This window comes from Toxotes jaculatrix, chromosome 3, assembly GCF_017976425.1.
Source record: "Toxotes jaculatrix isolate fToxJac2 chromosome 3, fToxJac2.pri, whole genome shotgun sequence".
Taxonomy (NCBI): domain Eukaryota; kingdom Metazoa; phylum Chordata; class Actinopteri; family Toxotidae; genus Toxotes; species Toxotes jaculatrix.
Window position 1 is genome coordinate 7663136 of NC_054396.1, and position 22216 is coordinate 7685351.

The 22216-nt window shown below is 42.5% G+C and overlaps 1 protein-coding gene across 1 annotated transcript in view; it reads left to right on the top strand.

Annotated features, from left to right (window-relative positions):
• cdh4 (cadherin 4, type 1, R-cadherin (retinal)) overlaps positions 1 to 22216 on the top strand; it is a 201106-nt gene that overhangs the window by 116264 nt on the left and 62626 nt on the right. The window contains exons 4-5 of the mRNA XM_041035025.1: positions 12362 to 12588; positions 19205 to 19387. Coding sequence (XP_040890959.1) covers positions 12362 to 12588; positions 19205 to 19387 — 410 coding nt within the window. The remainder of the gene's footprint in view (positions 1 to 12361; positions 12589 to 19204; positions 19388 to 22216) is intronic.

Sequence of the window (22216 nt, forward strand, 5' to 3'; positions counted from 1 at the left end):
AGTGAAAGGGTCCTTGTTGAAATCCTCCCATCCCTATCTCTGTAATCTCAGCATTTACGCAGTGTTAGGCAGTGGGGGACATCAAACACGCTAAAAAGGAAATGTGGAAAATGTTAGGTGCAAATGTATTAGTCATGTTTTTAATTGATTTTCTGGAACAGGCCAGGGTGGCTTCAAAGCAAATAGCTGTTGAAAGAAACTCAGATACGTTACTTTTAAGGGAGGGCTGCACTCTGAAATCACTTTTTTTAATTCAAGGACGATTATACAGAATGAAATGTTTTAGCTGCATTATAGAGTTACAGAGTTAAATATAGAGGCTTGCTTACATATAGTATGTGCTTCTATACAATATACAATGCAATATACTGTACATTGGCTTCCTTATAAATACAGACTGTGACTTAAAGCTGCACTAGTCAATATTTTTTTATTAATAATAGATGAAATGACTGTGCAGTGTGAAAGGGCTCACACATAGTGATGCACCCACAGAGAATTGCCAAACAACTCTGAGTTCCCCTCAGCTCTGTGTGAGGATGGGAATTGACAAAATTTTATTGATACCAGTTCCATTATTGTTTCTGCTCATTTGTCCAATTCTTTATTGATTCCCTTAATGATTCGTGATCAATTTTCTGTGTGGAAAATACATTGGCTTGCACAGGCTTCCAGCCTCAGTGCAGCTATTTTACTGTCTCTGAGCCTGAACGTAGGGCTGCTTGGTACTAATGTTAATATAACATAGGATATTTACCCTCAGTAATGTATGTGCTGCTCTGCTGGGAACCAGTGGCACTCAGGCGTAGGGTGTCAGATACATAACATTCCTGGAGTTTAAGCCCATGTTGTGCAGAAAGATGTTTCAGCCTATTGCTGGTGTTTTCACCATTACTTGAAATGATCATTGGTGGGTGGCGCGGTGTGACCAATGTGCATGCAGAGACTCATGCAGTTTAGAGGGGGAGAGTGTAAACCAGGTTTATTTCTGTAGCTACAGTTTACAGATATTCCTGAAACCCCTCACATGCAGGCTGTTGGTAGACCCTAGCTAGGCACCTGCACACAGAGAAGTCTGTAGTCCCCCCACAGGTACTGCAGCGCACACAACTCAGACAGTTTGAGAAGAGTGAAATGAGTTGTTGAAACTGAATGATTTTATCTACCTGGGCAGATCTTGATTTACCAGGGTGGCCAAGTAGAGCCTACATATGTGTGAGAAACACTGCATAACAACCAGCACTGTCATCATCTTTCTTCGTGAAGTGAGGCCATGCTTTGGACCATTTCTTCATCTCCTCCACTCCTCTCTCCACTTGCTGCAAGTGTCCAGCAGCATAGACACGTGTTTGATGTTACTGGTTTGCTAGTCTTTGTTTTTGCAATGTTTTGCAAATCATAACAGAAGTAATCTAAGGGCACTTTCCATATAGAGCAGGTCTAGACCGTACGCTTTATAATATTATTTACAGAGACCTAACATTCCCCCATGAGGAAACTCTTGGGATTTGGGCTACAGAGCAAGGAAAGAGAGCATAGTACAATACAAGTTCCACATAATAGTAAGACAATGATAGGTCTAATAATAATATTTAATGAGACTAATAATGGGGCCAGGTCCTGTCTCTACATTTGCAGAGACAGATGTACCTGCAGAAAGTGAGAGGAGGACAGAAGAGAGAGACGAGAAACCACAAAACTACAGAGAGAGAAGAAACCAAGTTAGTAACAAGCATTAATGGGATATGAATGCATACAGATGGAGAGGGGGAGAAGGCGCTCAGTGCATCAAGGGAAGTCCCCTAGCAGTCTAGGTCTATACCAACATAATGAGGGGATGTTCAGGCAAGCCTGAGACGGCCATAACTATAAGCTTTATCAAAAAGGAAAGTTTTATGTCTACTCTTTAACATGGAGAGGGTGTCTGCCAGGTCTCACAGAAGGGGAGCCTGATAACTGAAGGCTCTGACTCCCATTCTAGTTTTGGAGGCTTTAGGAGCCACAAGTAAGCCTGCACTCTGGGAGCGCTGTGTTCTAGTGGGGTACTTGGGAACTCTGAGCTCTGAAGGTGACTGACCATTAAGGGCTTTGTAGGTGAGGTGAGCAAGATTTTAAATTCTACTCTGTATTTTACAGAGCCCATGTAGAGAAGCTCACACGGGGAAAATATGATCTCTTTTCTCAGCTCCTGTCAGCACTCATACTACAACAGTTTGGATCAACTGGAGTCTTTAGAGACTTTTGCTAACAATGTTGCAATATCAACTTTATATTATATAAGCTAGTTATGAGGCCATAAATAAATAAATAACTTAAAAAATAGTATTAACACAGCTTTGATCATTTTACAGTTTATTTATTTACATAAGGTTTACTAATTATTTTATACATGTAATTGTTTATTCCTTTTTATAGTTATGTGAATTCCTTATAGCATGTTTTTTTGTTTTTTTTAATCTTGCAGTACACCACTTCCTCTAACTCTATTTTTGTTGGTTTGACACTAAATGTAAAATGTTTTCTGTTTCAGCCTGAAGCACGAGGCATTGATTCCTGTTTTGACTTTAACACTGTTCCTTAGTCGAAGAAGCAATTACCTTCATAATGACAACACAAGCATCCGGCTTACAACAATTTGTCCCTGCACTTCATGTACCTGATGAACATCATCTGCTTTGCAGGCTTGGCTCTCTGGAGGAGCCAAGCTAAAGTCACTTTAATGTGCTGGGTGATAATAATAACACCAATTACTTTCATCAGTTACTCTGGTGATTGATCAGTAGAATGACCTTTGTAGTTTGACATGGCAGGAATCTGCCTGAACAATTACCTCAGCGTCGCTTTGACTGCATGTTTCCATCTCAGAGTCTCCCCCCTGAGAGCAGATGAGTAGGAAGGCGAAGATCAGTCTTTAAACAGCAAGTACATGCCCGAATGAAGAGTCAGAGAAAAAAAAAACACAGAAGCAGTGAAGCAATTATAGGTATGTGATAGTAGTCAGTGTAGCTGACCTCTGAGATGGCCTTGATCTCCTCTTAGGGAAAATACGGATGAGTGTTGTCCCTGGTCTCGGGGTCTGGAGACTAATGGCTGGCCCTGGCCTATCGCTTGCCCCAGGGGGCTTTGGAGTAGAGACAGGATTAGAGAGGAATGGATGAGAGCAACGGATAATGAAGGAGATCTGTCTTAAGTCTAATCATTGGCTTTAGAAGACATGATCTGGGCAGGAGAGAGGGAGAGCGAGAGCAGATAAGAGGTGCGTTTCTTGTTGTGATTACACTTTTTATCACGATTGAACATCCAATATGTTTCCATTGTCAGAGGCTCGGCGTGCTGTTTTATTTAGTTAAAGCAAACACCCCATCCATCGATTTGCATAAATATAGTGAAAGTGTAGTTTCACTGGACTTGGATAAGACACCTCATTATTGAGACAAAGTGATACACCTTTTATCACACAAATTTAGTGTTGCCTTTTCCTCTGGCCTGCATTCCCCTAAATTAGTCTGTCAGGCATAACAGATATTTCTGTTCCTCTCTAAGTGTATATTTGTAATGCTAATTAGGGCAATTGTGAGGAATCAAATCAAGATGCTGAACACAGCAGCTAAACAATCACCAGGGAGGGATGCAAACACTTTTATGCTAATAACACAAGAAGGGAGAAAAAGATGGAGAGGAAAAAAAAAAAAACAGAAGAAAGAACTGCTGGTCAGCTCAGTCGGTGAGTGAGAGCTGAGAGGGAGAGAGACAAAGAGAGAGAATGTAAGATGAGAAAGGGGAGAAAATTAAAAAGTGATTATCTTGTGAGTGAGTCTTTGGTTTCTCTGAGGACTGAGGAGAGGAGTAAGGGGAGCAAGCCTGTTTTTAGTCTTACAGCATTTATTAAGGCCAGTCCCCAGGGTAATCAACAGCAGCTAAAAATAACCAGCTGCAGTCATAAACACTGGACACAGACTTAGCTCTGGCTTATGTACTGTAACTGGACTCATTTACTCACTCAGCCGGAACTTCTCTCCTATTCAAATGGAGGGTATTTCTGCACCGTGTCAGTTATTGTGATAAAAGTGTGACCATTATCTAAAACCTGAAGTTTGTTCTCTACATTGTACAAAATGTGCAGTGGGGGCAGTGTGATTCATCCCAGAAAAAAAATACTTGCTCGAGAATAATGGGTTACATTACAGTCATTACACGGTTGAGTGAGAGTCACAGATATTTCCCAGAAGCCCCTTTTGTCCCCTGATCCTTGCCCCTAGTTTGCTCACATTCCCCTCTTTGTCACTTGGCCCAGCTGAGGTCCCACCACCTCGCTTTGGGCTATGTGAAATGATTATATTGTACTGGGAGATAACAGACAGTGTGTAGCCTTGAGGCAGTTTCTTCGCTTCACCTCCTTAAAAAAGACATTGCTGTGATGAAGCGTGGCTCCTTTGCTGCTCGCGCTAAATCGAAGGGGAAGCCTTGAAGGCAAGGTCTGGTGAGTGGGAGCCAGATGAAAGAAATAAAAGAAAGAATCGGTTGATATGTTTGCGCAGCTTGCTGTGTTTCAAAATGGAACATTTCTCATTACCATAAGATCCAGAGAAGGGCCACCGTTGTTTGCTGCCTTGATGTGAGCTTTCTGCAGAGGGTGGATTGATGAGGAGCCAGAATATCACTGACTTGGCGTGGTCTGAAGTTAGTAGGTAGCTGCTGATGAGATGGTCAGCCAAAAGGCATGCAACAAAAAAAAAAAAAAAACACAAGGACAGTGGGGGCCCATTAAAGTTCACTGCAGTGGGAAAAGTGAAGTTTAGCAACATTTTGTTTGCTGTATTTTAAGATGGTCTAGTTATAAATTACTCTTCTTTTAAAAGTTTGAGTGTTTGCTCATTTGCAAACATCTGCCCACCATCTCCCTCTTATGTCCAGGCTTTTTCTTAATGTAGGAAGAAATGCTCAGGAAACGGAGAGAGGTCAAACAGGGACAGATCATTTCTTATAACCTGTTTGTTTAGGTCGCCAGGATTCTTCAAAAGACCTTACAGAGGGTTAACCCTGGCACACCTGAGGATAGCACGTCTAGATTCTGCCCCCTAGCTGCGGTATGCTTAAGAGATAACAAATTCACAAATAAAACCACACACTCACTCCACACATGCACACAGAGTGGAGAAAAGCTCCTGGGCTGAATGGTGGTGTATTAATCACACTGACGCCTGGCACTGCGATCTGTGACCCAGTCTTTTAATTGCATCCGCTCTGCTTTGCTCCCTCTCTCCCTCTTTATCTTGCCTCTTTCCCCTTTCTCATTCCTCAAGCCTCCTCATGCCCATGCCCATGAGAGCAGGCTAATGCAGAGATAAGAGGGAGGGCCGGGGATGTGCAAAACCCAAATGCTCTACCAATAAGTGCCCCGGCCAAAACTCACAGGACAGCAAATGCAGCAGCACATTAACACACTGAGATTCAAGCCGTAATGTAGAGCGAAGCTTACTGTGTAATGTGATGATGTGCGAGCAATGTGGTGTGCAGAGAAGAACAAATATCTGTGAGGAAATCTTCATAATCCATTGAAATGCCATGACAACCTTTGAAAAACCCCCACAGAGCATGTGGCCCACACAGCATCCTGTACGTGCGCGGTTACATTACAGACAGATCTGCAGTATAAAGACTCTCTGTATCCTGACAGGCTTGTAGGCTCCAACACAGAAGGGCCTTCTTTTACAGCTGTTCCTCCATACCTGCAGAAGAAGGAAGGTGACAGAGGGAAAACAAAGGTGTGATGGGGTGGGGGCGTCAGGGCTGTGGGTGGATGTTGGCCACATTGGCTTGACAGTGCACTAACAATGTGACAAGTTTTCATTCAGCCCTGTAAGTGCAGCAGCACCAGATAACAAGCGTGTGGTGTTTAAAAAGTGAAATATGAGCCCTGACGCACATAAACGCAGGTTGACAGCACCTTGTCTTCCCACACACACACACACACACACACTCACTCACACACACACACACTCACAGAGCTTGGGAACGCAGGGAGTCAATGACACCCATTCCCATTTATGCATCAGCTGTAATAATCGTATATGCAAAGAGCTCGTGTTGCACACTCCCACTCCAGTGTCCCTCTTCTCTCTCATTCTGTCTCTTTATTTCTCTCACTCCGGCTCCCTTGCACACATACGCACACACGGTGACACACACACACACACACACACTTGAGTCGCAGTGGTTTCCTTTTGTGAGAACGAGCTGTCAGAGGGAACTGTGTGGGCTTTTGTTAAAACAGAGAACTGCAGAGGCAGAGAAATTCATTTCCAACTGCGGCAAAAAGAAAAAAAAACCCTTTTCAGGAAAGTCACATTGTACCTGCAGTGTTTTAAAAACAGCAGCATGTAAATTGAATTAGTTATAAGCATCCCTGTGGGGACACAGTGGGCTGGATTTCAAGAGTTTCAAGGGTTGTGGATGTACTGCATGGGGCGCCTCCGGTTTGACTACAGATTCACAAGATGCTGCACTTTATAGTTGTGATAAATCAAGACATCAGAAAATAGATTTTTACATCTTTACTTGCCAATCACACCCCTTCCACTGCAGCTCCTTCACCGCCCACTGAAAGGTGTAAACTTTTCTCATTTCGTTTTCCTCTCGTAGGTGGAGAGAATATTACAACATAAATGTGTCTGGTAGCTGAACTTGCTTACATTTTTAGCTGCTATAATGTCACTGTCAGGTGAAAACTCTGCACCTCCAGTCTTTTTTTTTTTTAAAAACTTACAGTGGAGGATTATGTGCGCCATTATGATTTTGCTAAATTCATCAAAACCTTTTATTTCTCTAAAGAGAGCATTTAAAAACGCTCAGCATCCAAGCTGAGAACCGCGGTTGTTTTTCTTAGGTCTTGAAAAGCTGACATTTTGGGGCTAAAGTAAAGGTTTCTCACTGGCCTCAGATTTTTTTTATGTTCCTTGCTGTCAGCAGTGGATTTTCATGTGGAATTCAAGGGTCTAAGCTCATAGTTTGCAACTGCAGCGTTTGTATTTTGTTTTTGTAGAGCCACATTTGATGTAGAGGCTATTTATCTTTAAAGAGTATCTTTAAAAATGAATTCAACTTATTGTGAGTGACACTGCTTATCAGAGTACTTCAAAACAAATGCTTTAGCGTCCCAGCATTTCATTCATGTTTCAGTTTTCTTAATAGAGCTGAGTTAACCAGAGCTGTCATTCATAATGAAACAATCATTGTGGACTTAACTTCTTGGTCATTACCATTATTCTAACTAATCACATTATTAAAACGGCCGGATAATGATGATCAGTCATATTACTAAATGCTCACATATCAGCACAGAATTAAACCAGTCACAGTCCTTTTATGGAACGAGAAATTCCAGTACTCTTCATAGCCTCTTACAAACGGTATGTTTTATTTATTTTAGCAGTGCACGTTTACTTGTCAGTGGGCTTCGTGCTGCTGTCTATCACATCCTCAGCCTGGCAAAAATACTGTTATTTGCAAATTGAGTGGGTGGCGTTGTTTTTCCTGTTGGCTCGAGGAAAGCAGCGGGGTAACAGAGGGAATGTTTATTTAGCACTGTGCCACGACTGCGATGAGCAGCACCTTAACAAAAGGAGCTCCATATGCTCTGTCTGGACCTACTTACCAGTTAAACTCACAGCACGCGTCGCTAGTATCTCACAGTCACACTTTTAACTTAAACTTGTCCTCACAACTGTGTCATCTAGATAAAGTGAGAAAATTTGCTGTTTGGTTGCTGTCGATTTTTAACGATGTTTTAAAAACAAATAAAAAAAAATTAACAGTACAAGCAATAAATACAAGGTGCAAAATGCAGAATAAAAGCAAGAATCATAAAAGAGAGGCTTCAATAAGAACAGTAATATGAGTTGTTAAATGAGTTGTTAAACGAAAACAAGTCCTAAAACCAGCTAACAAGTGTGAAAATGCTAAAATGAGACAGATGTGATCCTTCTTTGTGATGTCTTTTGTGCCATTCTCTCAGCTCTCAGTGGTAATAACTGATCCACCAGGGCGCCCATTTTTATGTCTGGCTGGGCTGTCGGCTCAGACTGCCTGTCCTGGTTTGCATGGGGGAGAAAGTGCCTCAGTCTACAGGGAACACAAGAGCAGGAGGAGGAGAAGAGGAGGATAGATGAGGACAGGTTGGGGGGGTTAAACAGGGGGGAAATAAGGACAGTAAGAGAAGGAGGACGGGGAGCTGTGACACTGGAGAAGAGGGAAGTGGAGGAGACAGGGAGGAGATGTGATGGGAAGAGAAGAGGGGAGACGAGCACGGTCGACAGGTGAACACGGTGTAGGCAGATGCAGAGGGATGAAGGAGGCATGCTCCATGTGGATGCATAAAGCAGGCTGTGCAGAGTTACTACCTGCCATCTGCATTATGCACATGTAATGTTTCCATACAAGGGCGGTTTTGGCCTCCTCTAGGGTATTGTTGTGGATCTACAAGCAGGGTGGGACAAAGAGCATAAGCGTGTCTGTCTCTGTTTGTGTGTGTGTGTGTGTGTGTGTGTGTGTGTGTGTTGAGGACTTGGTGGTTGGCGGTCACGGCTGCTTGCCCGCTCTGTTTTAGCCGCGTCTGTGCTGCGCTAGCCGCTCTGTTGGACAGCATGTTCTCTGCTGTACGAGTCCAGAGAAGAGCAGCCGAGCAGAATGACACCAGCCTCAGCAGCCTGCCAAACACCGCTGTGGATGGCAGGACACACTAAAATATACAGGACACACACTGATACACACACACACACACACACACACACAGGAGCCTGCACACTCACATAGACTCAGATAAGCCCACAAAGGGATGCACAGAGGTAGACCAACACACATACACACATTTGCACAGATCCTGATGACACAATAAAAGAAGCCCACAATGCATAGGCATCAAATGCACACACACACACATCCCTGATATTTTCCTCATCAAGGTAAAGTACAGGGACACACTCGCATTCATACACTAATAGAAGAAGAAAGCAGTTGACACAGTAGATCGTAGAGTCAGAAGGCTATTTTCATACAGATTACATTTGTTTACTGCTGACCAGACTGTTTGAAGCTGCACTATCAGCTATCTAATATAATGCACTGTAATCACCTTAGTATATTACATAGTACTATTTGAAGATCACACAGTAGCTTCAGTGCATTAATTCCCTTTTTAGTCCATGTTGTTTGCATGTAATATGTGCAGAAACTACACATGCAAGCTTCAGGCTGCAGAAAGGTCAGGTAACTGTGACACTCTTCACCCTGTCAGAGAGATGCATGATGGTTAAACAAGGCCACCCAGTGGCTGGAAATCTCCTCTTAGACATTTTGTTGATCCTTATGATCAGTCAGAAACTCACTGAAAGAAGTTCTTGTCTTGTCCATACCCCAGATGTGGCTCTCGCTGTGTTACATGGTGTTGTTTAGGGCTATGAGTTTGACAAACTCTTAACCCTGTAGCATTCATAAAAGATGGCTGGCGAATGGAGCTGACTATTAATTGTCTGGTGTCAAAATGTCGAAGTCTGATGTCCTTGTGTTAGTGTCTGATTTTATCATCCAATTTAAGCATCTTTGAAAACTGACAGCAAAAAGATGTGCATCGACAAAGTGCCAGGTTGGGAAATAAGTATATGTGGTACTTGCACAGTGTCCTCAGTCTCTGTTGCTCCAGAAAAGCTGACCAGGTGATGAAGTTAAGCCCAATGGCAGCATTGACTGAACCTGTGGTAAAATATGTATGGGATTTTTTTTTTTTTTTATTATTATTATCAAATTGTTGAAGGACTGTGGGTTGACTGACCTTCAGGGCCGTCGGCTTAGAAAACGCCCTGAAGCCTCTTCTTTGTTTATTAATTTCAAGGTTAATTTTTCATACAGAAGGATGCTGTAGTTCGCCAAGTGTAAGATGACAAAACAAATTACAGGTACTAGAGAAAAAAAACAATAAATAAACAGATTTGTTATCACCGGTGTCACTGTCTCCATTTCCATTACGATGTGGCAGCAGTGACTTCACTCCACAGCATTGTTGGTACATTAACTCTTCTTGTATTAAAGCTAAGGATTTTTTTTTGTGAAGGCTGTGAAAATTGTTCCAATTAGGGTTTATTTTATAAATTTTCTATATCTCTGTCTCTTTTTTCTCTGTACTACAGTATCTTCTCTTTTTTATCCTACCATCTCCTTCTCTCTCTCGCTTTAAGACACACACACACACACGCATAGTTTCTCTATCAGTATCTAGTCTCAGCGTTGTCTCTTTCTGCTGCTTTCATCTCCATTTAACAGCGTGGCAGATCAGATCCCACCACCTGATTTGAATGTGCTTTGTGAACAGGATTTTTAATGAATAGCAAAGCATTTGTGAATATCTCCACACTAAGCAGATGAGTCAGAAATCAGGGTCATGGTCCCAGCCCCTCGTGGGTAGGCGGTGAATGGTAAACTGAGAGCCGGCCCTGTGCCGTTAAAAAGAATCTAAGACACTTCTCTAACAGTGCTGCACAATGGCAATGCCTTACAGACCACATGTCTGTTCCCATGCCAACTGGCACCACCACAGCACACAGGGCAGCAGACAGACCCACAGAGACCTCGCTGGTTTTATTGCAGAATTAACATCGAAATTAATATATGGGAGAGCAGACATTCTCAAACTAGCTGTTCTTTGAACTTAATCCGACACGTGCGCACACACAGGCAGGAACACACACACACATGCACACATGCATTCATAAGCGGCACTTTGCGGTGCTCGTGTCCTTAAGCCTTGTTTCTCCAGCTGCACCACAAGAGAGCTGTCTAAGTGACAACAATTAGCCTGCTCAGTTCAAGCTAATTGAAGTCATTTACATAATACATGCCTGCCATCACAATTCATCTGTGGACAATTCAAGCAGGTCTGTGTCATATTGTCACAACCTGATGTTAAATAACCCCCCTCCCCCCAACCGGCCTTGATAAATGATCCCCAAAGGAAGGCCATAATTTCACACAAAGCTTATCACTCACATAAGGACGTTCTCCACTGGGCTGCAGTTTTTTTTTAATGAAAATATGGATTGCGTTTGCCAACACGGACAGATGCGCACATTGTCAAAACTGTGTTTACCATCCATCCCATTACGCATGCAATTACTCAGAGGTTGAAAACAAGCAGCCTCATTTATGTGATGCTAAGCTGCAGTGGCCGAGGACATCTAATGCTTTATTAGCCTGTTGTTTGGGAGCTGCTTTTGACAGGAAACTGGGCGATGAATTAAATAGATGGCTTGATAAAAAGCTTGCTGTGCAGAATTCTTCACGCTGGATTTTGGAAAAATCATGCTGCCATAGCTCATAACAGGCGATCTGTTCATTGGGTGATTTATGAAATCAATTTGTCTTGTTATCAGCAGCCAGACTTTTGTGAGATAAGATCAGAGCACATGCATTTCAACTTGGGGGTAGAGGGAGATGAGGGATGGTGTGTGTCTGTGTGTGTTAACACAATATCAGTCATTCTCAGCATTCATGCCATTGCATCATGCTGTGAATCATGGTATAATGATGCATCGAGTGTTGATTAAATTTGGCAATGGAATGAAAGGATTTTCCAAATTTTCGTGTCTGAGACTCTGTTGGTTCCTCCAGTGTTTTGTGTGGTGTAATGGCATATTCATGTCAGCTGTCACTGGAGAATCTGCACTGATGCACTCCACAGTCCATCTCTCTCTGTTTCTGTGTTATCTGTCCCAACCCTTTGCTCATAGGTGGAGTGGACCTCAAACGCCCCCTGTATGCAAACCGCCCTACCACACTTCTCATACAGACAGTAGTTTACTCTGGAAAAAGTTTGTGTGTGTGTGCACGAGCAAGCACGAGATTCCTCACACCTCCCTTTTCTTTTGTCTCAGCCAAGCAGAACCCTCCAAATGTCATTCAAGACCGTGCTCCATGTGCTTGGCATCAAAGCACGGAGCGCAGTCAGCCCAGTCAGCCTAATGTGCTTTAGACCTTCTCTTCATGCTTTCCCTGGAGAAGCCAAGGGAAATGCTGTTTTGACATTGCTATCCGTCTAGTTTGGGAAAAGAATGATATGAAAAAGAATTAGCCCCCCCCCGTGTATTCTGGTTCAGGAACAGATAAGCAGTTTGTTTTGCCAAAGACGTCAAAGCGGGGAATCAGAGGTGACAGCAGAAGGGATGAGATATTTCAAGATACGTCTTGATGGATGCGGGTTAATCTTAAGCCTGCCAGATGTGTCAAGGATTTGCGAATACCTCATGGAGTAAATCTCACTGTGCCGCACTCTAATTCTGTACCCCCTTTTCCCTTTTTCTGTCTGTCTCTGCAGTGAAGTTTGAGGATTGCCAGCGCAGTAGAGAGGTGGGCTTTGTCAGCAGCGACCCCAATTTCAGCGTGAGACCTGATGGGACAGTGTACGCAGAGCAGGAAGTGGCCAACCTGTCAGAGCCCGTCCAGTTCATGGTGACGGCCCGGGGCCTCCATGACCCACACATCTGGGAGACCACCGTTAAGCTGGCCCTGGCTGGACACCCCCATCCTTTTCCATTTTCAAAGGTAACTAGAAGGAACAACTTGACAAACAAAAAATCAGAGGGGTACACTGATGGGAGAACTTTCTTCTCATGACTGAACTGCCAATATAATCAATAATCAAATAATTCAACTGCGTGGCATACAGGCTAATATTAGCTGGGTATCTACCACTAAAATGCTTTTGTTTGCTATACCATTGCTAGAAACTACATTAACTCATCTGTTCTTTGTCCCAAAAAACTATCCAGAGGTGGAAGGCTATGGAACATTTTTGCTGTGTGATATCATTTTATACTGTCACATTGCAGTTGGGTTGTTTCAGTATTGGATTATCATAGCCAGTTTTGGATCTGGTTCCTGGTTACCAGATTCCAATACCAGATTCATTAAGCTCAAACAAATCTTACAGCAAACCATCTTTTCCTCTTGCTCCTCTTCTGTTAGCAAAGAACAACGTAGATAACATTGAGGTAGCAGGCTTCTCATGTTTAGCCAGCACTGATTGCCGGTCAAACTGACAAACATCACCAGAAGCAGATTATATCAGCTTTAGCAAAGTAGTATTTATTATGGCTAAAATATTTTTAGTCTATTGTCCAATTAATGTGCTCTCTGTGAATCAGTGTCTATACTAAAGATCACTTGTGAGGGAAAAGAAACCCCACTTGCATATTATATCAGTATTATAAGTTAATAAGCTTAATCATTCTGTGTCTGGACCTCAGTATTTGGAGTGAGTAGGAATACATAGGTAACACCTATTACTTGAATGATACATTTAATCAACATTTCATACAGTATCTTCTGCTGTTCATCTCATTTTCAGATTGTAGCTGCAGGTTTTGAAAAGTAACTTGGCTCTCAATCAAAACTGATTCTGCCTATTAAGCCAAAAAAACTGTAATTACAGATCTTTGTTTTAGTTATTTTCAACTTAAGTTACTTGCAAATGTTGACAGCTAAATCTAATTATATTTGATTAAAAAAAAATATTTGAAGAGGATTTAGATTTGATAAGAGGATTTGAAACTGGATTTGGCTTCAATAAAATGCTATTAAAACCCAATCCCAGGTTGTTTTCTGATTAGATATGCTTCATTGTTTGGTGCAGAAACAGCAAGCATCTTCCTCATAAATGCTTCCATCAATCAGACTTTCACTGAACAAGTGAAATATGAACAGGATAAAATGTAATGAAGCGTACTGTTATTGATCAGAACCATTAATGCTGCCTATTTTGGGAGCCTTTCTTTTAATATTTACAGTAAGGACACGTTTCCCTGTGTCCCTCTGACCCTGCACATACACACATTTACTTACTGTGTGCACAGTCTTTGCATTTCCTGGTAACATTTGTTTTGAGAGTGCACGCTCAGCAGTTAAGATGCAGTGCTTCTTTGTATGTGGCAAGTTGAGACATGACCCTATTTGCTACCAAGGCTCTACTAGCTAACAGAGACTGAAAATACACAGGGCCAAATGTATAGCCGCTGTTACTGATTCCCACTACCAGGCTGCACTTTGTTGAGCGACAAACCCATTATCATTTTTCCTGCACTACTTGTTGAGTGCCATTGGGCTTAATGTTCAGTCATGTTTCTAATCATGACAAAAAGCCCAAGACTCATGTAGCTAAAATAATTGCAGAGTGGGGATTAAAATTCTGCCCACTCCTGGCAGTGCAATAATGGAGACTGGGAAATAATTGACATTGATTGAGCTAATGTTCCTCTCTGGAGGAGTCTGCAAGGACCAGGTGATGTAGTATCTGTGTATAATTATGTTCCCCACATTGTGGAGATAGAGAAAGACTCAGTAATTGGACAAAAAAATAAATGTGTTTTCTCTAATCATATGGAAATTTGAAAACCAGCTTATACAGTACAGTACAGTATGTATTTTTTGCCCAGAACAGTGTTTTCATGTGTTCTTGTCAATTTCCCCTCAGATAAATAGGTAATAGAAGAATTTAGTTCCAATCTCCTGAATGGAAAATTGTTGGTATACCCTGAGGAGAAATTAAAATAAATACTTGTTTCTTTAAGAGCATAGTCATAAAATTCAAATGACTGAAATAAAGCATGGACTACAGGATAACACACGATAGAAACAAGCAATATTTGTTGCTTGTTTGATGTTGTGCAGGCCAAAATTTTCATTTCTGATGATCTCACGTTATTAAACTGTTCAAAATAAAGGAATTCTGTGAAACATTGTGTGATGACCAAAACAGGGCTGAAAAATGGCCCTTTTTAACATTTAGTTCTTACTGACATCAACTATTTATGACTTTAGTGGGAGGGGTGACATAGTGATCATAGTTTTGATGTAGACTTATTCAGTCTGGTTAGTTCATTTTGTATTACTTTTTGAACATTTATTAAAATGCAGCTATGGCTTAATTTAACATTGGAGGCAGAAAATCAGTCCGTGTAGAGCAGCAGAGTCTGGGACCTGCAGACACGGCTCTGTGGGTGAGCTCATGTCTTGTCAACTAAACTTCACAGTGAAATGCAACTGTTTCTTACTGTAAGCAGCAGACTTAGGAGCTAGACTGTCCCGTTTCTGATCTTTGCTCCTGATATATATATATCAAGAACATCTTTGGCTATAACATTTTAAACTGGAGAAGTCAATGACAGGAGTGTGTGCTATGTGCAGTTCAATCCAGTGACTTCCCATGATTTCTGGGAATTGAAGTTAAATCAGTGTTATCAGTGCAGTGCAGTGTTTTTGAACTGTGGCCCGTTTTCCTTTTCCAGTTCGGTAAACACAGAGATGAATAGTTGTTATCTGAGCCTGTCTCTTTGTTCTGAAAGTCAATAGTTATTTTAGAAAAGAGGTTATCATAATCGCATCACCTAACCGCAACCTGTCTCTCCGTAATCAACATGGCAACGGCAACGGAGGATATAAACAGCTCAGGATATCCTCTTCTTCCCAATGGCAATTAAAAGACAGACAGCTCAAATACCAACTCATTTTTGTTCACTCACTGTGTGTAGAGATAGATAATGTGTAGAGAGAGCTGCTGCACTCTAACAAATTGTGTGTTTGGTTCACATCTACTCAGATGAACGGGCTTCAGCACAGTATCCTGTGGCTTTCTACTCTTGCTATGCTTGCTTTGGTGTACAGCACCAGTGAGAGTGCATTGATTTGCTTTTAATAACTGGCTTAGTTTCTCACTGTTCTGTTTTAGTAGCAGAAATTAGCATACTTGGAAGGTTCTCCATGGCCGACCAGCTCATTTTACTATTTAATTTTCCAGTGTACAATACCGCAGCAATTGAAGTGTGGAGCATCTTTGGCCTGAGAGCCCTTTCCGCTGTGTTTATGTACTCAGGCTATCGCACCTCACACAGGTAGGGCCTCTCGTTGAGTGCTCTCCAACTCGTGCTGATTTCATGGCACGCTGGTTTGGCTTCTCCACCAGCTTAGAGCCCATCAGTTATGCACCACTGGATCTGGAGTTGACTGGTTGTCAGAGAAGGGTTTTATTGCTTATTTGATTTGAATTTTTACCATACTCTCCCCAGACAGCCTCACCTGTTCAATGTAGATTACAGCAAAGGCCAGCAGCAGGATGGAGCGTAGGACCCCAGGGTCCACTGGTTGTTGAAAAGCAATGCTGGCAGGGTTGGATGGTTGCACTTCTGCTGTGTGCTTTAACTTTGTGATTATAGCCCGATTATGTTGACAATCCACACTGGAAAGCTGCAGGTCTCAACAGGCAAATAGCAGCAATCAGAATTTCAATTCTTTTTCAAGGCAAAGTTAGAGCTAAATGTTATTTTTTCCTTCACTTTAGTTTTTGAGAGAAAATCTCTTAGGAGAACATTCTTCTTACTGTAGACTAACACTCTGCTCTCTTTTTTTATCAGAGTGAACGAGCAAAGGGAACTGCAGCACTAAAGACATAAAAAAATAACATCAAAAGACCTGAATCAAATATTTCAGAGCCACACTGAACAGAGAATGGGCGATGAGCACATGCTCTTATTGTGGTTGTTCTGCCTGTTTGTCAGACTGATAACCTCCAGATGTCAGCTCCAGGGCTCGGGCGTTGCAGGCCTGAAGAATACCCCAGCAATGTGCAGGCTGCCTGGGAGCAGAGAACTGCCAGCTGGCCCTGTCTGCCTCTGGGTTTCAGGGGCCCTGGGTGCATCAGGGACACACTAACTGACTCCCTGTCATGTGTTCATGCACACACACACACACACCCTGGGACCTGCAAACGCACAGACGAATACACCGGCACATATGTTCATGCATTATTTTTACACATTTGTACGTGTGCACACATGCTTGCATCCAGGACAGCACACATGATTTCCCCTATGTGCATACGAGCATGACTGAACTCACTATAACATGCACATACTATATTCACACACACACACACACACACTCAGACAGATGAAACAGAACATCCCCAAACTCTAATAAGCACATAGCTTGCTGGCGGCCTACAGAAAGTATGTTCCAGTTCTTCCTTCTTTCCTTTGTAATTCTGGTATTGTCACAATGCCAACAGCCTGTCATCTGCTTTGCTGTTTGAAAGTGACAGTCGCGAGCAGCCACTTCGCTGATATCATCCACATGCAGACTTTCAATAAAGGATGTCTCCCTTTCATTGCCTGTCTCTGCCTGACCGTCTCTCTTCTTCATTTCTGTTTTGGCAACATCTCCAAAGGAATGTTGGGGCCTGACCAATCGGATGCTTCATCCTCGTTATCATCAGGCCTGATGGGCTGCCTTCGTCAGCGGGCTGATTGGCGTATAGAGCAACAGTTCATTCATTGTGTTTTACTGCCGATAGCCAGGAAGGCAGATAAGGACTTTATCATAGTAGCGGCACACAGGACTGAGCATAGATGAGGAAGAGCATGCTCATGGAGTCATATCGCACATGTTTTTCTGTATTCTGTCCATATGCACTGACATATAGACAGCACCGATGATTCATCTTCATCTGCCAGAGAGAGGGCTGTTTATCATCTGCTGCGTGTTTATTTTTTTACATGCTTGTTTGTTTTCCCTAGTTTTTTGTTTGTTTGAAATGAGCATCTGCAAATACACACACAGCCACAGAAAAAAAAACACACACACACATATTCACAGACAGAGACTAATTCCACCTGCCGCCTGTGGAGGAGACTGGCACGCTCCCTGTCTCCCTCATGCCAGTTGGTACCTGTGAGTGTTTTGGATGAGCGGAGCTGGAACGAGAGTTATCTTATCTGGGAAACACATCTGGTCCCCTCGTTCCTCTTTCTGTCCTCTAACCATCCACCCCGGTCGCCCCACTCCCTCTCCGTCGTGCTCCTGCCCAGATAAACCAACAGCCCTGGCTGTCCAGAGACCTGCACTGAGCTTGCAGTCCAATCCTCTGAGCTGTGAATGTGCAAAGACTTAAAACAAAAGATGAAAAATATACACTGTGTTTGCTCAGGTGTAGCTTACAGTTTGCCTCTCTCACAGAAAGTGTGTATCGATAGGATGAACTGCCGGCCTGTGTTTGGCATGGCAGCATATTCGTGGTTGCTCATGCGCACACGCGTGTGTCTGTGGCTGTATGACTACGTTGTGTGTGTTCCAGGTGGGATGAGCAGAAGGATTTTCACTGTGCTTCAGGTGACAGCGGCACACTGCCAGTGAATGTGTGTGTGTGTACACAGGGCGCAGAGACCACAATAGGATTAGGTGGATTACAGCAATACAACCATCTTACACAGGAGGACACCATAGAGGATTGGGGGAAAAACACTCTTCTTTCACACACCCTTCTAACCCTTATTTCACCTGGCAAGATGAGTAAGAACACAATCTTCTTTCTGCAGCTATAACCAGGGGGAGTCATTGCAGGGGGCAGAGGGGGTTGTGTATACACCCCTACATTCCTATAAGAGTTGCCCTAATACCATGGTCCTGTGTTATATTCAGAAGTACCTCTGCATCCAAAATAACACAGGAAGTAGCACACACATACAAACATATCAGCAAAAAAATCCAGACTGAGGGATAGTACAGCAGTCCAGGAAGTCCACCTGCTATTTGTGCCTGCACCACTTTTTGAGGAAGAGCACTGGTGTTTCATCAATACCTGTTTTATCTGATGAACGGCTTTTATCAGGGCAAAGCATCACATTATTTTTTGTTTTCAGCAGGGACAGAAAGGACAGGGACAAGCAGGAATAATGTTGTCTGCCTAAAAAAAAAAAAAAAAAAATCTGTGCAGGGATGCAGACACAGCACAGCACCTCTGTGGCCAAAACCCGGCCATGTAGCCTAGGGGAGGTCTCGCTTTCTTAGGCAGAAGCCGAAGGCTCGGGCAGGCTCAGGTGTCTTGCCAAGGGCCTCATGAAATGTGATGCAGCAGCTTTCAGAAGAATGTTTATTTATATTTTCCTGTGTTTGCTTCTCTGTCACTCTCCCAAAACGGGTTTATTGTTAGTGTGACACCCAGTATTTTAGTTTCAATTTTAGCCGAAGGGAAACGATATCATTTTACAACACTTTTAGATTCATCTTCCAACCTGTCATGGCAAAATAGCATTCTTCAAAATGATAACGTGCGCAAGTTATTCAATGCAAGATGTAGGGTGATATGATGTATTTGGCTTTTTCTTTTTAGGTTAGCATTGAAGAAATGCTGTCAAGAGTCTGGGAATCCCAGCCCAGAGTTATCAAGTTTCCTCGAAAACATCTGAGAGGTTCCTCTGCCAATGGGCTGCGGCGACAGAAGAGAGATTGGGTCATCCCGCCTATCAACGTGCCTGAAAACTCCCGAGGACCCTTCCCTCACATGCTTGTCAGAGTGAGTGACACTTTGTATAATTTCAACAAATACCACACATCTTTTCCTGATGTGAGATGTCTTTGGTGCACCACAAAACTTTTTTATAACTTGTCTTTGCAGAGAAAATCTAAGATTCAAAGAAAAAAAAATAGGTAGACAGGTTATATATTCTTTCTAAGTACTTACTCAGACCAGGCAAGAAAGAGGAGTGGGGAATATACTGTAATATCTCTTACACTCACCACAAGGCCAAGAGACTCAACATTCTGCTATATTCCATCAAGCACACCCAGCAGGCGAAAAGCACTGGTCTTGTCTCTGATTTAAGTCATGATGCCAGGTGATTTGTCTGCTGGCCTCTCAGCACCACAGACAGGTAGACAGGCGAAGAAAAATAATTCTTACTTGGAAAGCACACAAATACGCACCTCATTCTTGGTCTCAGAAGGATAGATCTAAGGATTACTTAGGAGTGTTCTCGCTCAGTGGTGTTTCTTCACCTGTTAATACAGCTGGTGGACTAGAGCTCACTTCATAGTACATCCCTTTGCAGATTACAGCAGATCTGCATTGATGAGTGTTCATGACTTATTTACTTTGCAAATGTGAAGCTGCCTATTAAATACTGGGCATGCAAAGACTGAAACTACTGCAGATCATATGTTTGCATGATGATTTATTTATTTAACCTATTTAATTTTTTAAGATTTAGGAGAATTTTGAGATTTTTTTAGTACAGAGACACAGAGAGAGATTTAAGCTGTGCATACTCATGGTTCTCTTTTCTAAATTTTACTCACTGTGAAACTGTGCATGGCTTAATGAACTGCTTTTATATGCCTATCTCTGTCTCTCCACCAGTCTCTTAATGCGAAGACCAGCAAAGCACAGTTTCACAGAATAGCATTTTTGCGATAAATGAAATTAGGACACAGTGAAATAATCAAACAAGGAATCATACCAAAGCAGAATGAATAAAAAGAAGAAGAAAACAATAGAGCAGGTTATTAAAAGCAACATTTATAATGTAGATTTTACAGCCATCATTTAAATCTAAAAGTGCAGACCATAGAAAAAGGTGTGTAAAACTGGGCTGAAGTATGCGTGACATGCATAACTTCTGACCACATATCTTCTTTTATTATCATATCATAATATAACATAATATACCAATATAACTATTCAGTTTTACACTGTTTTGCAGCTTTAATGTTGTCACAGTCCAGAAAAATGTTTATGTGAACGTGTATGTAGCAGCTTTGTAATTATAACCAGTGGATAACAGCGTCTGTCACAAATACGGAAAATCAAAAGCGAGTTTCTCATGGAGGAGTCATACTCTCAGCTCTGTGCTGCTACTCTAAACTCCCCTCGTTCTCTGCTTCTTATCAGTCTCCCAGACAGATGTGCAGCTTTCAGCTGGCATTTCTGACACACAGACACACAAATATACACACATATGCACACACACACACACACACATCCTCACACAAAGTCCCTTACGCCCATTTATACAGTGAGGCTTACACTCTCGGATTACAGAAATCGCCTTTCACCAATGTGTTGGCAAGAGGGCAGATTTTCCACCAAAGCATGGTGGAAACACACTCACCCTCGCAAACACACACACACACACACACACACACACACACACACACACACACACACACAGCAGGGCTATGTCAGGGGAAGCACCAAATAGCCTCAAGGGCTCCCTTTGTGTGTGTGGTCATGTGAGTGTTGAGGTTGGATTAGTTTGTGTGTGAGTATATGTGTGTGTGTTTGCATGTGCAGTGTGCATTTGTGTGTAAGAACATCTTCCAGCTTGCATATACACTATAGGTGCATCTCAGTCCTCAGCCATAACTAAGAGCAGTGCACCATGGGGGATGTGACTCTGTTGCTCTGTGAGCTCATCTGTGCCTGGCTCTCTCTGCAACGTAACTCTCCACTCTGACAGGCAGGCGAGGAGACGAGCAGTGGGGATTTCGTGTTTTATCTTGCTGGTCTCAGAAGTGGCCGAGAACAACCTTTAAAGCTCACGCACTTGATTTCAGGACACACCAGCGCTCCTGTGCTGTGCAAACTCTTTGAGTCTTTGCTTGTGTTTCTACACTCGAGCCTTCACATGGGCAGGTTCAGCGGGTTTAAAAAGACCAATTAACCCTCGGAGTGTAATTACCACTTTGCAATCACCAAATGATGCAAATGACATGCCCGAAGAGGTGTGTGGTAGATGGTTGGTGGCTTTCTTTTTGATTCAGTGAGTGGCTCATGTACAGTGAGTCTGCTGCTGTAAAATATTTGAGTAATCTCAGTTACACTGGCAAGTCATTGCTGATTTAACTGTAAATAATAACTGATAGGATAACAACATTTTAATGTTATTTGATTTAATTAATGAATTTATTGATTCAGTCATTCGGCCTTGTTTATATTATACAGACAGCTGAGAAATTAAAGGAAAAACCAGCACAAAGTGTCTTAGTAAAGTGTTCTGATGCCTCCAGAACAGCTACAATGAGCCTTGGCATATATTCTAAAAGTCTCTGGACTCTACTGGAGGGATGGACACATCGGTCCAAAATCTCCCATAAGTGTTCGATTGGGTTGAGATCTGGTGACTGCAGAGGCCACAGCATATGATTCACATCATTTTCATACTCATCTCTACTGCCCTAAGGATGGGGGCATTGTCATCCTGGTAGAAACCACTACCACCTGGATAGAAATATTTCATCACAGGACAAAGGTGATCACTCAGAACAACATTGTATTGATTTGCAGTGACTCTTCCCTCTAAGGGGACAAAATGCAGATGTCACTTCAGTCACTGTTCCTATTTGA